The sequence below is a fragment of the Barbus barbus genome (assembly GCF_936440315.1).
Source record: "Barbus barbus genome assembly, chromosome: 1".
Classification (NCBI taxonomy): domain Eukaryota; kingdom Metazoa; phylum Chordata; class Actinopteri; order Cypriniformes; family Cyprinidae; genus Barbus; species Barbus barbus.
The window spans coordinates 23,165,920-23,180,776 of NC_136729.1; the positions used below are offsets into that span (position 1 = coordinate 23,165,920).

The 14,857-nt window shown below is 40.0% G+C and overlaps 2 protein-coding genes across 3 annotated transcripts; one reads left to right on the plus strand and one right to left on the minus strand.

Moving 5' to 3' along the window:
* Positions 1-3,766: 3,766 nt before the first annotated feature.
* Positions 3,767-5,974, minus strand: LOC306872488 (CCAAT/enhancer-binding protein alpha-like). The gene has a single exon (XM_079421063.1). It carries the CDS (start codon positions 5,748-5,750, stop codon positions 4,884-4,886), a length of 867 nt encoding a protein of 288 aa, XP_079277189.1. The 5' UTR covers positions 5,751-5,974; the 3' UTR covers positions 3,767-4,883.
* A 5,032-nt stretch (positions 5,975-11,006) lies between these two features.
* On the plus strand, positions 11,007-14,634 carry LOC306869133 (CCAAT/enhancer-binding protein gamma-like). 2 transcript variants are annotated; one of them, XM_079415754.1, is made up of 3 exons: positions 11,007-11,177; positions 12,156-12,386; positions 12,637-14,634. In XM_079415754.1, exons 2-3 carry the CDS (start codon positions 12,279-12,281, stop codon positions 13,015-13,017), a joined length of 489 nt encoding a protein of 162 aa, XP_079271880.1. In that variant the 5' UTR covers positions 11,007-11,177; positions 12,156-12,278; the 3' UTR covers positions 13,018-14,634. The 2 variants fall into 2 exon arrangements, with proteins under 2 accessions (XP_079271880.1, XP_079271881.1); XM_079415755.1 differs by lacking the exon at positions 11,007-11,177 and adding an exon at positions 11,840-12,048.
* Positions 14,635-14,857: the final 223 nt, after the last annotated feature.

Consider the following 14,857-nt stretch of genomic DNA (forward strand, 5'->3'; position numbering starts at 1 on the left):
AACCTTTATAGTACATACTTTAGGATATAGGCTGACGAAATGTAAAATATTACTCATAAAAACATATCATCTAAAATAAACACTAAACTGAGGTTTTTTTACACTTATAATTGTTTTGACAGCAATTTCCGATCATGTGACCTGCTAAGACATTTAAGCAAAAATGGATGTAATGATTGAGTAATGACTAGCAAGACAAAGATAATTATTCATGATGGAGATCTCTACAGCTAGGGCCAGATCATGGTCCCACGAGCCCCCTAGTCCTCTGCATGCCAAAGTACCCCTTACAGTAATCTTTCCTTGTCCTTAAACTGCCTGTTTTATTTAGTTATGCCCTGAATTGTGAGCCAAACACTCAATGTGACAAAGCTGTTGTACCAAATTGGTGCAGAGCAAATTGTTGTACATACACCAACCACAAAAGTGACGCCAAAACCAGTGCAGCAGAGATAAGTTTTGGATTAGATGTACTCTGTGGCATCTAGTGTGGTTCTGTTGAGTGGGGCTGTCATTGCATTTTTTAACTGTACAATATAATATAATATAATATAATATAATATAATATAATATAATATAATATAATATAGTATAAGAGTTCGCACATATGCACCCTTCCCACTAGCAGTCTGAGGTCACGCAAACTACTGAAAGTGAGAGAGTGACAGAGAGAGAGAGAGTGACATAGGTAACAGCCTCAATAAATTGCAGTGAGGTATGGCTTGAAAAGAGTTGGTATATCTCCTGAACAGGGCGAGAAAACAAGCCAGGAATAAATGAGATGTAAAACAAAAAAGCAAACAAGAGCTTGCTGAAAAATGTTACTCAATTAACTTAAGATCCCTGTTTTTGCATCGATCCCTGTTTTTCTACAATCAATCTTTATCTTGAAAATTCTCGCAGCAAAGAGCAAAAGCATTTATTTACTTCACAGAGAGAAAGACAGAGAGCGGTGGGAGTGGTTAGATCCTGTGTGATTTTTCTCTGTGGTTTAACCTCTTCTTGGTTGTCTTGGCAACTGTCAAGTCCAGGTTCCAGACTTCTACCAACCATCCCTAAGCAAACAAACGGTGATTTACGTCCTTCTATTGCACTGGGCTCAGGTTTTTGTGGGGTATATTTATTATTGGGCCCAAAGTGAAATTTCTGGGCCTGCTGGCAGCTGGTGAAAGCTCTAGACGGGGATTTTAAATCATATTGATACTAAAGGGATTTGTACTATACCAGAAACTCAAACTCAAATGTGAGAAAGTATTACGCATATCTCATTTGAAGGAGAGTATCTGGAGTGTAGAGACGGGGAGACGTTTCTGGCTTCTGAAGTTTCACTCAAAGGTCTGGTTAAACTTTTGTCAGACGACAAACAAGAAAGAGCGCATTATCAAATAAGGTGGTTAAACACACAGACTCGCATGCATACTTACACACACATATTCATTTGTACTGAATTTATCATATTGTTTGTTTTCACATACTTCCTCAGCTAATGATAAGATACTGAATAAGAATAGTGGTTGCTGAATACTAAGCTTTTGGCAAATTAGCTCCTATGTTAGCATTTATCCACATGAGAAAACTGACAACAGAATGCTGAACGGTTGGACATCAAGTTGGCTCCAGTTAGAGTAGCTGTGCTGATTTTTTACAAATTTTACAGGTTTTTATGTGCATGCATTTTCCTTGATTAACAAAACAAAACACACTTATTCTCACTTGGCTCTTGCAATTTTCATCTTAGACATTCTCAATATCTTTGACCAGAGGTAAAAACAACACACCCCAACAAAGGAATTTGCAAAAGCGAACATGAAACACAGCTGCATAAAAATACACATTAAGCTCACTTCAAGTCAAGTTTGGAACAGGTTTGGCTTTTCTCAAACATGACAAATATTGGACCGAGAAAAGACAAAAGTGAATCATTGGAGAATTCTCACAGCTACAGGAAATAAGATGGCAAAGGAAGCATCCAGGTTTTAGCGTGATGCTTTAATGTATTCCATTCAGGGAGGAGAGAGGCCATCTACTTGCCCTATGGACCTTATTCCCACACATTCCCTGAACTGCTTCTGTAGCACCATATGTTTTAGCTTTTGAATCTAGTAATAAGATTTCATAGATTAAATACACAATATATGGCTTTTGATTTTTACATTTAAAATGCGGTGCAAATGAGGTCCTGCTGCAATAGGCTATAATAACCCATTCACACCAAGAAAGATTAGTATAACGATAACTTTACTGGCGTCCACACCAATGGATGATAATGCTCTGTTTATTAGCCCATAAGCACAGTTATGTAGTCTGCCACTTTAAATGCTTTTAGCATTCATCATCTTGAAAAAAATGATTTCAGTGATTTCAAGTATATTGTACCTCTGTGAATATTAAAACTTTATAGTTGTCATTATAGTTATCATCCAGTGTTAATCAACCTGAGGCAACATAATTTCCTAATTTGTTTTATTATGAAAGTTACATTAGTCTCTCAGCACAATTGCTTAGCAAAATAACCTTGTTTTTATCCAAACATTTGATTACAATTATAACTAAAATGGTGTCAGAATAAGCCTTTATAATTTTAAATAATAAAGCATTACAAATGAACATTAGAAATCTACTATTAACTTGTTGCTCAGATTCCAGTATGGTTGTACTGTTGCCGTTAAGTTTGACGAATCTCAGAAATATTAGCACAGTATCAGGACTTTCCCCATTAATGTTTTATCCAATTCAGAATAAATATTATTAGGCAGATTTAAAGGCTGATGATTTGTTTTTGGCGGCAATTTGGTGTAGCGGCAATTTGGTGTAATGGAAGTGTACAGGAACTTCTCTCTGAATTATGACAGAAGCAGTGTGAGACAAAGCAGATCATTCACAGGTGAAGCTGAACGAGGAAAAAGACTTGGCAGCAAGTACGAGAGACTGAAAGAAGTTGGCCTGACAGCTAGCCTATGCTTGAACCTGGCTGGGGCAGATTCCTTGTGTGCCATCATTCTATCTGCAACAGAGGTTTGGAATGGGGGCTGATTTATTGATTCAATCATTCCAGAGCTGATAATGTAAAGACATTTCAATTAACAACAATGGAGTGAAACACGTCTCCACAGGTCAGAGGGACCATCTCTCTCTTTCATTCTCTCTCTCTCCATCTCCCTGCCCTGAAAAGTGTACTCAGGAGAAATTAAGCTCTCAGTAGCTCTCCACACTCATTTAAGGATAAATTGGTCAATTCAGAGCCGAGAGCAAGGACATTTATCAATGAGAGTGCTACTTACAAGTCCTTATCAGTGCCTTAGACAAACCCTGATCTTTTACGGTCTGATCTCTATTGAAAGTGCTACAGCTCACTGTAAATATTTAGCACAGTGAATTAGGGTTGAGTGAATGTTAACTGTGACGCTCTAAGAGCCTGAAGCTGAATGGATCCTTCTGGAAACGCCTTCCTGTATTTACGTAATAATGTGGAAGTTATCGTTTAACCTGTAAACATATTTCTTTATACTAGTCTTATTCCAGTTAGTTCTGGTTCTGGCATGTGCATATGTGCATATTGGACTCAAACGACTTTTGAGCGCCACCTGTCGGTGTAGAAACGAATTATACGTGTCAAGTGGGGTTGCTACACAAAAAATTCAAGAAAGAACACGACGGTGAGGAAATTATTCTAGACACGAAGGCGACAGACAGTGAAAAATTTACTGAAAATATTTACACATAAAAACTGCTCAAAATGAAAAGGCAACGCACAAGACATAAGTAAGACAATGTTTTAATTCATAAGTTTTGGCATATATATATATTTATATTTATATATAATGTTCATTTTAAAACAGAAACATATTAAACATTCGTATAACATCTGCAATATGCCGTTTGTAAAAAAAAAAAGTGCTTCCTTTTCCTTGCTGTATATTTCTGTCCAAAGGTTCAGTCAGTGATGACGATGAAGACAGGGAAAACTCAAAAGGCACTGAAAGCGGTCTCCTCTGCTCGAGTGTTGTTGTACAAAAAACAAAAAACAAAAAACGTTCACATGAAATGCACACGCTTACCGAGCAAGACAGGACTTCACTGCAAAACCAGTGACAAAGCACACGGTGATCGTCCACCGGAATTATTCTCATGACAGCAACAGACATTGCATAAGATATGCACCCTTTCACATTTTTATCATTTATATTGCATAAATACAAAGCGTTTACTCTAAAAGCGTATACTGACAGGCGTTTTACAGATCAGTACACAAATCATGGCAAAATGTTCACAATACAATGCATCATCAGGTCGAGTTTGAACGACATAGTGCATACAGTCTGTGTTATGAATGACAAATAGCCTACCACGGTAAAAAAAAAAAAAAAAAAAAAATACAATTCCAGTCCTATGCTTTGGCATTTGTCTATTGCCGCCCATGAAACAACTCCACCCCACCCCCTGTAAAAAGTTTAAATCAACAATATCATACAGTGAATATTGTGCAGCAACAGGTGTGGTGGGAATACAGCCTGCCATGGCAGGAAAGTTTTTTTGTTGCTACAAAGTGTAGTTCAGGTTCGTATGTAACCCAAAGGGGGCAGGGGAGTACGAAAGCTGGTAACTTAACATGAAAAGTAGATTGACAGGGTGAAATCATGCCCATTAGCTGCACTGATAATGCTTCGCGTAGCTAACACACACACATTCTTAACAGGACTACACCTACAACAAGCCAAGTCCAAATGTGTGAAGAGATGAGCTTATCGTTTGTTTTTATACAAAAGGCACGTGTATACCGCAGCTGCCTGGCTCCTATAGAAACACTTTTGAGAATGTGTCAGCGTTTATCCAGCAGACGTAAAAATCACGCAAAAGTTACTTCAAAAGTCCAGCTCGCTTCGTTAGGCGCAGCTGCCCATGGCTTTGACAAACGAGCCGTCGGGAAGCTGCCTGAAGATGCCCCGTAACGTCTCCAGTTCTCGCGTAAGGTGCTCTACCCTCTTGCGCAGTCTCTCGTTATCCGTCGACAACTCGATCACTTTTTGTTGCGTCTCCACATTGCGCATTTTCGCCTTGTCCCGGCTCTTGCGCACGGCTATGTTGTTGCGCTCCCTCCTCATCCGATACTCGGTACTGTTCTTGTCGAGCTGTTTCTTGGATTTCCCTCGATCGCCCATCTTCATGGAGCCCCCAGGCAGGTGGCTGTGTTGGTGATGGGGACTGGGTACGGGCGTCGGGGGAGGTGTGGGATGACCCGGCTGGAGGTGCATGGTGGTTTGCGCGCAGTGCGCGATCTGGTGCTGCAGGTACGACAGATGCGGCGCGTGGTGTTGAGAGTGGTGGTATGTGGGTGGCATCGAGTGGCCGAGCTCATCTTCCTCCCGGGGCTCTTGTTTGATGGCCACGGGTCTCATTCGCGCCTGGCTGTCGTAGATGGGCTCTAGTTTGGAAGAATCCATGTAGCCGTTCAGGCAGCCGTACATCTGCGGGGGCCCCGGTGTGCCATTGGTACCGTGGGGGTACTCGTAGTCTCCGCTCGCCAGCTTGAGCTTTTCCTGCTTGGAGCTGTTGTGGAATAAGTCAGCCAGGAACTCGTCGTTGAAGGCAGAAGGGTCGATGTAGGCGCTGATGTCGATGGAGTTCTCGTTCTCGCAGATCTCGCTTAGGTCTCCAGCTGTGTCTTTGTAGGTATAGGGGTTTTGCTGACTCTGTACAAGGCTGGTCATCAGTGGCCGTGGGGCGACCTCGTAGAGGTTTGCTTGCTCCATGGAGTATCTAAAACCCGCCAGACATGGTGAAGAGCTCCGGGAATCCAGCTTGTTCGCAGTACCGGAGAATGCCGCGCTGGCTCCAAGTTCTCGGGACAGGCGAGCGCGCAGCCTGTCGTGGCTGTGTACCCGGCCGTATAAAATGGACTTGAGTGTAAAGGCTGAAACACCACACCAGATCTCCTTTAAAATGACACTTACACCCTCAGCGTGTGAGCTTCACATCTGTCAAGTACTTTCCTGAGTGCACTTATATATGCATTGGAGTTTGGAGGGCGGGCCTAATGCTTCTCTGCGTGATCTTTGCGCGATGGCTCAGCTCACGCACTGAAATCGACCTGGTATTTGCAAATATCATTACTATTGAATTATAGGTGAAATAGTACGCGATCGTTACATATAATTAATAAAAAGTTATAATATAATGTTTTTAAATAAAATAACAACAATGTTCTAAGAATTTTTAGTTTTTAACACTCCATTTGAATTGTTCATTAGATTTTGAGATTCAAAAGGTCTAGTATTGTAAGCCTTTGGAGGTAGGAACTGAAATACATGTTTTAAATTCTCAATGCATGAGGGAAAAATTGAGCGCAGACTAAACTGGCATGAGACCAATTATGGCAAAACGGGTACGGACATTATATGTAACGGATATTAGGCTATATGAATGAAATATAAATGCTAAACTAGAAACATCTTTATATAACTAGTAAAAAAAAAATTGGTTTGTGGCATAAACGAGACAAAGAACGAAAGACTGAGCAAAAAAGAAAACATTGCTATTGCCTTAAGACTCGCCTGCATTAAAACGCGCCATGGAGCCTATATTTAATAGGCTGTGCCATAGGAAACTGTTTTGATAAATGAGTAAATTAAGCCAGTTAAGTTCGGATCCACATTAAATCTCACAAAAAAGAAAGACAACACCCACCACAATGTTGTGTGTGTGTGTGTGTGAATCTAATGAAAAAAAATTGTTACCATTGTGTATTTTATTTGGTGTGTTTGTTCTTTTATTTTCCTCTGACCGCATGCAGCAGAATTGTACCATCCATTATTTTCTAAGCGCTTGGGAGAATCTTTGCGCACAGCAATGAATACGACCACCCAAAACAAACAGTGCAGCACACGTCTCACCTAGTGTGAGAGAAGCTGGAGAGCACACAACAATCTTGAGAATTGCATGCGCTGGAGTTGGAGCGCGCGTATCGGCGCTAATCTGTGCGTGCGCAGTCTGGGAGCTCCCTCTATTGTCACAGCAAGAGCCTGGCACTTACCACAACTGAAAGAATGAGACGAGAGGCCACGAGACATGTAGTCAGCAACAGATAAGTTATACATTACGTTTTTCTGATTTGGTCTACCCTATTTTATATCAAAATTAGAAATTACCATATGGAGCCATAACAGGTTGTTACATGTAATGTATTTCATATCAAAATAAATTAATCCTCTCATTAGGTCCAAAATGTCCATTCATTTCTAAATGAAAGATTAAGAGGTGAAAAAGAAATTAAATAAAATGGAACCAAAGGATTTGGGAGGGCAGATAATTTAGGGTAGGCTAATTTGTGACTAAGTAATGCAGGACACCCAAACTCATTTGGTGCTCTATTATAAGCAAGTAGTTAATAACCACATTTTATTTGGCTTGATATGCTTAAGTTGTTCGTGGTATGCTGACAATCACAATACATTCCAGAAGACTAAAGTGCAAGAATTGTCTCAGCCAAGTGTATTAAATGACAAGAAAATCTAAGCACCCAAGTCAGATAATGTCGAAGAACCAAATTGCCTATCACAGCTTTGCTGATGATACCCAGATTTACCTAGCCTTATCTCCAAATGACTACAGCCCCATTGACACCCTCTGCCAATGCATTGATGAAATTAACAGTTGGATGTGCCAGAACTTTCTTCCGTTAAACAAAGAGAAAACTGAAATCATTGCATTTGGAAACAAAGACAAAGTTCTCAAGGTGAATGCATACCTTGACTCTTGGGGTCAAACAACTAAAAATCAAGAAATCTTGGGGTGATTCTGGAGACAGACCTTAGTTTCAGTAGTCATGTCAAAGCAGTAACTAAATCAGCATACTATCATCTCAAAAACATTGCAAGAATTAGATGTGTCCAGTCAAGACTTGGAGAAACTTGTTCATGCCTTTATCACCAGCAGGGTGGATTACTGTAATGGTCTCCTCACCGGCCTTCCCAAGAAGACCATTAGACATTTACATTTACATTTATTCATTTAGCTGACACTTTTATCCAAAGCGACTTACAATTGCTATATATGTCAGAGGTCGCACGCCTCTGGAGCAACTAGGGGGTTAAGTGTCTTGCTCAGGGACACATTGGTGTCTCACAGTGGATTCGAACCCGGGTCTCTCACACCAAAGGCATGTGTCTTATCCACTGCGCCATCACCACCCCTAGACAACTGCAGCTCATCCTGAATGCTGCTGCCAGGATTCTGACTAGAACCAGAAAATCTGAGCATATCACACCAGTCCTCAGGTCCTTACACTGGCTTCCAGTTACATTTAGGATTGATTTTAAAGTACTTTTACTTGTTTATAAGTCACTCAATGGCCCGGGACCTAAATATATTGCTGATATGCTCCCTGAATATAAACCGAACAGACCACTCAGATCATTAGGATCGAGTCAGTTAGAAATACCAAGGGTTCACACAAAACAAGGGGAGTCTGCTTTTAGCTATTATGCGGCCTGCAGTTGGAACCAGCTTCCAGAAGAGATCAGATGTGCTAAAACATTAACCACATTTAAATCAAGACTCAAAACTCATCTGTTTAACTGTGCATTTGTTGAATGAGCACTGTGCTATATGTCCGAACTGACTGCAATGGATTTTATGTATAATCATTTTCTTTAAATTCATTTTAAATCAATTTCTATATCATCTTAAATTTCCTTGTTTTTATTGATTTTTAATGTCTATTTCACTTTCTTTTATGTAAAGCACTTTGAATTACCACTGTGCATGAAATGTGCTATATAAATAAACTTGCCTTGCCCATATACAGTGGGGCAAAGAAGTATTTGATACACTGCCGATTTTTCAAGTTTTCCCACTTACAAAGAATGGAGAGATCTGTAATTTTCATCATAGGTACACCTCAACTGTGAGAGACAGAATCTAAAAAAAAAAAAAAAAAAAAATCCAGAAAATCACATTGTATGATTTTTGAATAATTAATTTCCTTTTAATTGCATGAAATAAGTATTTGATACAATACAGAAATAGAACTTAATACTTCGTACAGAAACCTGTGTTTACAATTACAAAGGTCAGATGTTTCCTGTAGTTCTTGACCAGGTTTGCACACACTGCAGCAGGGATTTTGGCCCATTCCTCCATACAGGTCTTCTCCAGATCTTTCAGGTTTTGGGGCTGTCGCTGGGCAACACGGGGTCATTGTCATGCTGGAAGACCCAGCCACGACCCATCTTCAACGCTTACTGAGGGAAGGAGGCTGTTGCCCAAAATCTCGCGATACATGGCCCCATCCATCCTCCCCTCAATATGGTGCAGTCGTCCTGTCCTCTTTGCAGAAAAGCACCCCCAAACCAGGATGTTTCCACCCCTATGCTTCATGGTTGGGATGTGTTCTTGGGATTGTACTCATCCTTCTTCCTCCAAACACGGCAAGTGGAGTTTATACCAAAAAGTTCTCTTTTGGTCTCATCTGACCACATGACCTTCTCTCATGCCTCCTCTGGATCATCCAGATGGTCTTTGGCAAACTTCAGACGGGCCTGGACATGTGCTGGCTTGAGCAGGGGGACCTTGCGCACGCTGCAGGATTTTAATCTATGACGGTGTAGTGTGTTACTAATGGTAACCGTTGAGACTGTGGTCCCAGCTCTCTTCAGGTCATTGACCAGGTCATCCCGTGTAGTTCTAGGCTGATCCCTCACCTTTCTCAGGATCATTGATACCCCACGAGGCAAGACCTTGCATGGAGCCCCTGTCTGAGAGAGATTGACAGTCATCTTGAATTTCTTTCATTTTCTAATAATTGCGCCAACAGTTGTTGCCTTCTCACCAAGCTGTTTGCCTATAGTCCTGTAGCCCATCCCAGCCTTGTCCCTAGTGTCCATAGACAGCTCCTTGGAGTCTGATTGATTGAGTGTGTGAACAGGTGTCTTTTATACAGGTAACGAGTTCAAACAGGTGCAATTAATACAGGTAATGAGTGGAGGATAGGACGGCTTCTTAAAGACAAACTAACAGGTCTGTGACAGCCAGAATTCTTGCTGGTTGGTAGATGATCAAATACTTATTTCATGAGATAAAATGGAATTTAATTATTTAAAAATCATACAATGTGATTTTCTGATTTTTTTTTTATTATATTCTGTCTCTCACAGTTGAGGTGTACCTATGATGAAAATTACAGATCTCTCCATTCTTTGTAAGTGGAAAAACTTGAAAAATCGGCAGTGTATCAAATACTTATTTGCCCCACTGTAGCTACAATAACCTGTAAATTGATGAAACCGTATAAGGCGATGCACTTCAAATGCTGCCGTTGTAATGATAGACAAAACACAGATCTCCGTCATTCGCTGGTCAAAAACACTGTTAACGCCATTTGAGCTTGATTTTCATCAAATGTTAAGTGCAAGTGTCTGATAAAGCCACATACTCTAACCCCCCACCCCCCGTCCTATGGCTAAAAGTGCTAAATGTAAATGTTACAATATTAGTATTATTATTATGCAGTAAAAGAATAACAATTACAAGTACAAAGGTAGAATACAAAAGACAATTAGGGTTACATAGCCTACATTAATCCAAAGCAAACTATGTTAGCATATATGTATCACACCATAAGAGTCTTACATGCAATATAATTATTAATTTCTTAAAGAGTTTAAAATCTTTCTTTTAAAAAATAAAAAAGGAGTTGTCTTTGAAAATGTACATTTATGAATGTAAAATTTGGCGCAAAATAGGCCTAGTAACAAATTAATAATAAATTTAAAGTGAGAAGGGTCTATTCAAAGAGTAACCAAAAGGTTTTTGGGGGTTATACAGACGTTATAAAATAGATTTCTTAATAAAATTAGAAAAGTTAACCCTAAAATGAGAGGTATAGTGTTGACTTGTTTAGTATTCTTGACTGATCTCGTTTCATTGCATGGAAACGTCCCGAACCTGATTGGTTTAGTGACATGTCAATCAAACAGTGCATTTCGTCATCTTTCCCAACCCTCTGATTTGATTGGTTGCCAGAGCAAATTTCCCTACATGGTCACAAGATTTCGCAATACTCCCAGCGCCGCTTTACCAAACAATAATACCTCAACCTGTGCTTATTTTTCCGTGAACAAAGAGGACATAATTCTTTATTAATTCAAGTGGATAACTTATACGCCTCGAGCGTTTTCAAGGTAAGTGGGTATAATGTAAGATAGTTATACAGACTGTCGAATTAAACGATGGCTCTCTAACTGAGAGGATCCGTGCCGCTCACTCGATTGCAAAATACATTCAACTCCCGGATCTGAGGCCAGCGAGAGCTTCATAACCCACGATTAAACATGATCGCGATCGACTGTGGCGCATTATCCTTGATTCGCGTAACTTTTATGTCGAAAGCAGCATGTCTGTGCTCTCGGTTCATTGTTAGACGCTTGACGTCATGGTTAGGAATGTGGCAGCTAATTAGCAAACCTGCTAACCTCCAGTAGATCTCACTGGCTACAGACACCTAAAGAAACACTCCTGTCAGCATCGGGAGCGTTACGCGATACATTACAATACTAATTTACCGGATCTGCGGCCATTTTTAATGAAAGTTAGGCACACTGTTGTTTAAAGTAACTTAATACAGTGGTATTCCCCTTCATTCCCACAGTTCCGTGTATGATGTAACCAGACAGATATGATTCAAAACACTGCCCGGCTTTAAAATGACACCACTAATAAACTTTAAATTGCTTTACAGTAGCTTCGCTCTTCTGGCTTTTGTTTAAAATGTTAACTTTAGCTCGGCATAGTTCTTCTGCATGACTACGGAGTTTCCTTCTCTCGTGTACAAAGGAGCGGGTGGGAGCGCGAGCGATGATGCAACCGCGGGCAACACTTGAGCTCGCGCTCATAGGAGAGAAAGAAAATGTGCCACATATGCACATTGACATGGCAGCACTGTCGGATTACAACAACATAACGCTAACGGATGAGCACAAGCGGTTGACCCGACTTTAAGGTGTTGCGGCATTTTGCTGAAATAATGCGTTTCTGCGCGGTGCATCTGCTCAGGTGGGAATTGTGTTGCATCAAATTATGCAAAGTGTGATGGAGTATGATGCTGATGTTTGCAGAGTACTTTGTCTAACTTATTTCTCTCCATCCTGTCTGTTTTTTAGGCACACGGCTGCATTTTGGGGCATTCAGCTTCTCACAATACCAGCTAACACCAACTCCAGCTCTGAGAAGTCCGACAACACCGGTCGGAGGGGGAGAGAGAAAGACAGTGGAAGTGGATCCAAATGAGCAAGCAGTTGCAACAGAAGATATCCAGCACAGATCAGAACGGCGTTAGTGTTATACAGAATCAGCCACATAATAGTGCACTGAACCAAGCAGGACTACAGCAGGTACACACAAACTAACTGTTAATTTCTGAATATTAATATTCATGACTATGTAAAAGCATTGTATTGTCATTTTGCAGTGCTTAAACCATGGGATGTATTCGTAAAGGGCATCCAGTTTCTCACAATCTGGAGGAATAAGATTTGTAGAAGATTTGCAACCTAATTGTCAAAACTGCTAACTACCTGTTTATTAGGTATGTGGTTGCTTGTCATTACTATGCAGTGCATAACATTATTTTAATTCTGACAGGTTCCTCAATTAGTCCCAGTGAGTCCCGGAGGTGGGGGTAAGGCCACACCACCCAGCAAGATGAAGAAGTCCTCTATGGATAAAAACAGCGATGAGTACCGCCAACGGAGAGAACGCAACAACATGGCCGTAAAGAAGAGCCGCATGCGCAGCAAGCAGAAGGCACAGGACACCCAACAGCGTGTCAATGAGCTGAAGGAAGAGAATGAGAGACTGGAGGCCAAAATCAAATTGCTTAGCAAAGAACTGAGTGTGCTCAAAGACCTGTTTCTAGAGCATGCTCACAACCTCGCAGACAATGTGCAGCCACCTGCTTCTAGTGGAGGCCCCGGAGACCTCTGCAACAACAACAACAACAGTGGCAGTAATGGCAGCCAGTGAGGGCCTGATGTTGGTTTGCAGTGTGCTCTGCTGTGGGCTGTGTGGAGGTTCTCTAGGCAAATCATTTTACTTAATCATTATGCTTTTTTTTTTTTTCTTCCTACTGTTCCTGGAATGTGTACTGTCTGCAGTGTTTAACTTGTGCGTCTTCAGTTTGTACACTCATATTCGGTTTCCTTTTCCACTTGTATTATATCTCATGCAGAATTTTACAATCACCATAGCAACCACAGAAAAGTTCAACCCACGCTCTGATTTGATGTGCATGAGATAACTTTAATATCTGCCTTCCATTTGTAAAGCAGCATGTTTCAGTGTCTTGAAACTTTGCAGTGTCTTGGAGGACTGTGAAAGCTCCTCGATAGACAATTTTGAAATCTGGCAAAAGCAGGTGACGAAGATTTAACAGTAAATATAATAATAGTAAATGTGTTCCATCACTCCACTCTAATGTCTAAAGAAAGGATTCAGAAATTAAACTAACAGATGGTAACATTATTCATTACGAGTTGGAATTAAGTAAAGATGTCTTCAACAGCAAAGAGTACCTATTTTGTATTCCTGCTTATTTGCCTGTCAGCTTGGGTTGATTCAATCTCTTATTTGTTGACCATGTCTTATTATAGCAAATACACTGTTGTATCTATGGTAACAGACTCAAGACAGACTAAACATATTGCATCAGACTCCAGACAGTGTCTGCATTACCAGTAGTCCTTAAATCCCTACAGTTAAGCCTTCAATTTCGACAAGGGTGGAGAAGAACAGATAGAGTAGAAAAATAGCTCTAGTGTATATGTTAGGGTGTTGGTAGGTAAATTAACAAATTATTTCATAACAGTAACTCTGTCTTTGTAAATACTGTTGAGAAGATTTAGAATGACTGGTGCTGAACATTGAAAGTCATCACCTGACGTGCCCTAAAGTTATTAAATTATGTAAATTATGAGTTACATTGAAAAATTCCTTATCTGAAGAAGCTTTTTTATCTATGTTAAATAATGACCATTTTGTTTCCCTGTCATTCTCAGAGAAGTATGTGTGAATTTACATCTGCAGCTGCAGGTGTTTCTAAAAGTTAATGGAGCAGCCATGACCTTTGCCCTCATTGAGTCTCATAGAGCTGTGTTCTTGGAGTCGCTGTAGATAGACTTTTGTACCTCAGGCTATATGTCATAGCCTCACCAGATAGCCTTTAAGATCTATATTCCTGTTTAGGAGGAAATTAAAAAGGAGAGGATTAGAAAAGACAAGGCAATCTTATAAGATGTATGAAGCATCTTTAATTCTACTGTATATTTTCATTTTCTATATCTGAAGTTTTAAACATTTAAAATAAGCATGAAATGCAATGCATGATTAGCACTATTTGAACAACTAATTAAAGGTTATGCTCTATAGAGGAATAGCGAATCTGCGACTGCATACTTTTTGTATTGTTGTATCAGGCTGGGCTAAAATAAAGCTATTGTATAAAAGTTCTTAATTTGACTAAAGTCAATATTTCATGAATATTTGATTGGCATATTTTGCTTAAGTATGAGGGTTGCTGGGCAACTTGCTTTTTTACATAAATGTATACTGGGGTTTTGTGCATTGTAAATTAAAATTGAATACAAAATACATTCCTTGTGTTTGTACTAACTGTGAAGAGGGGCACAAAACCTAGACATTCATTTACCAAGTCAGCGGAGGCGCCTGCAAAAAATCCTGCTGCAGTAAGTAAAACTACACATAAATCTAGGTGAGCTTTGTTCTAACCAAGACCAACACCTCTAAATCTAAACTCAAGTAAAACTTTAGAACTGCCACTATAGTTTTAGGCAAAAATCACATTCTG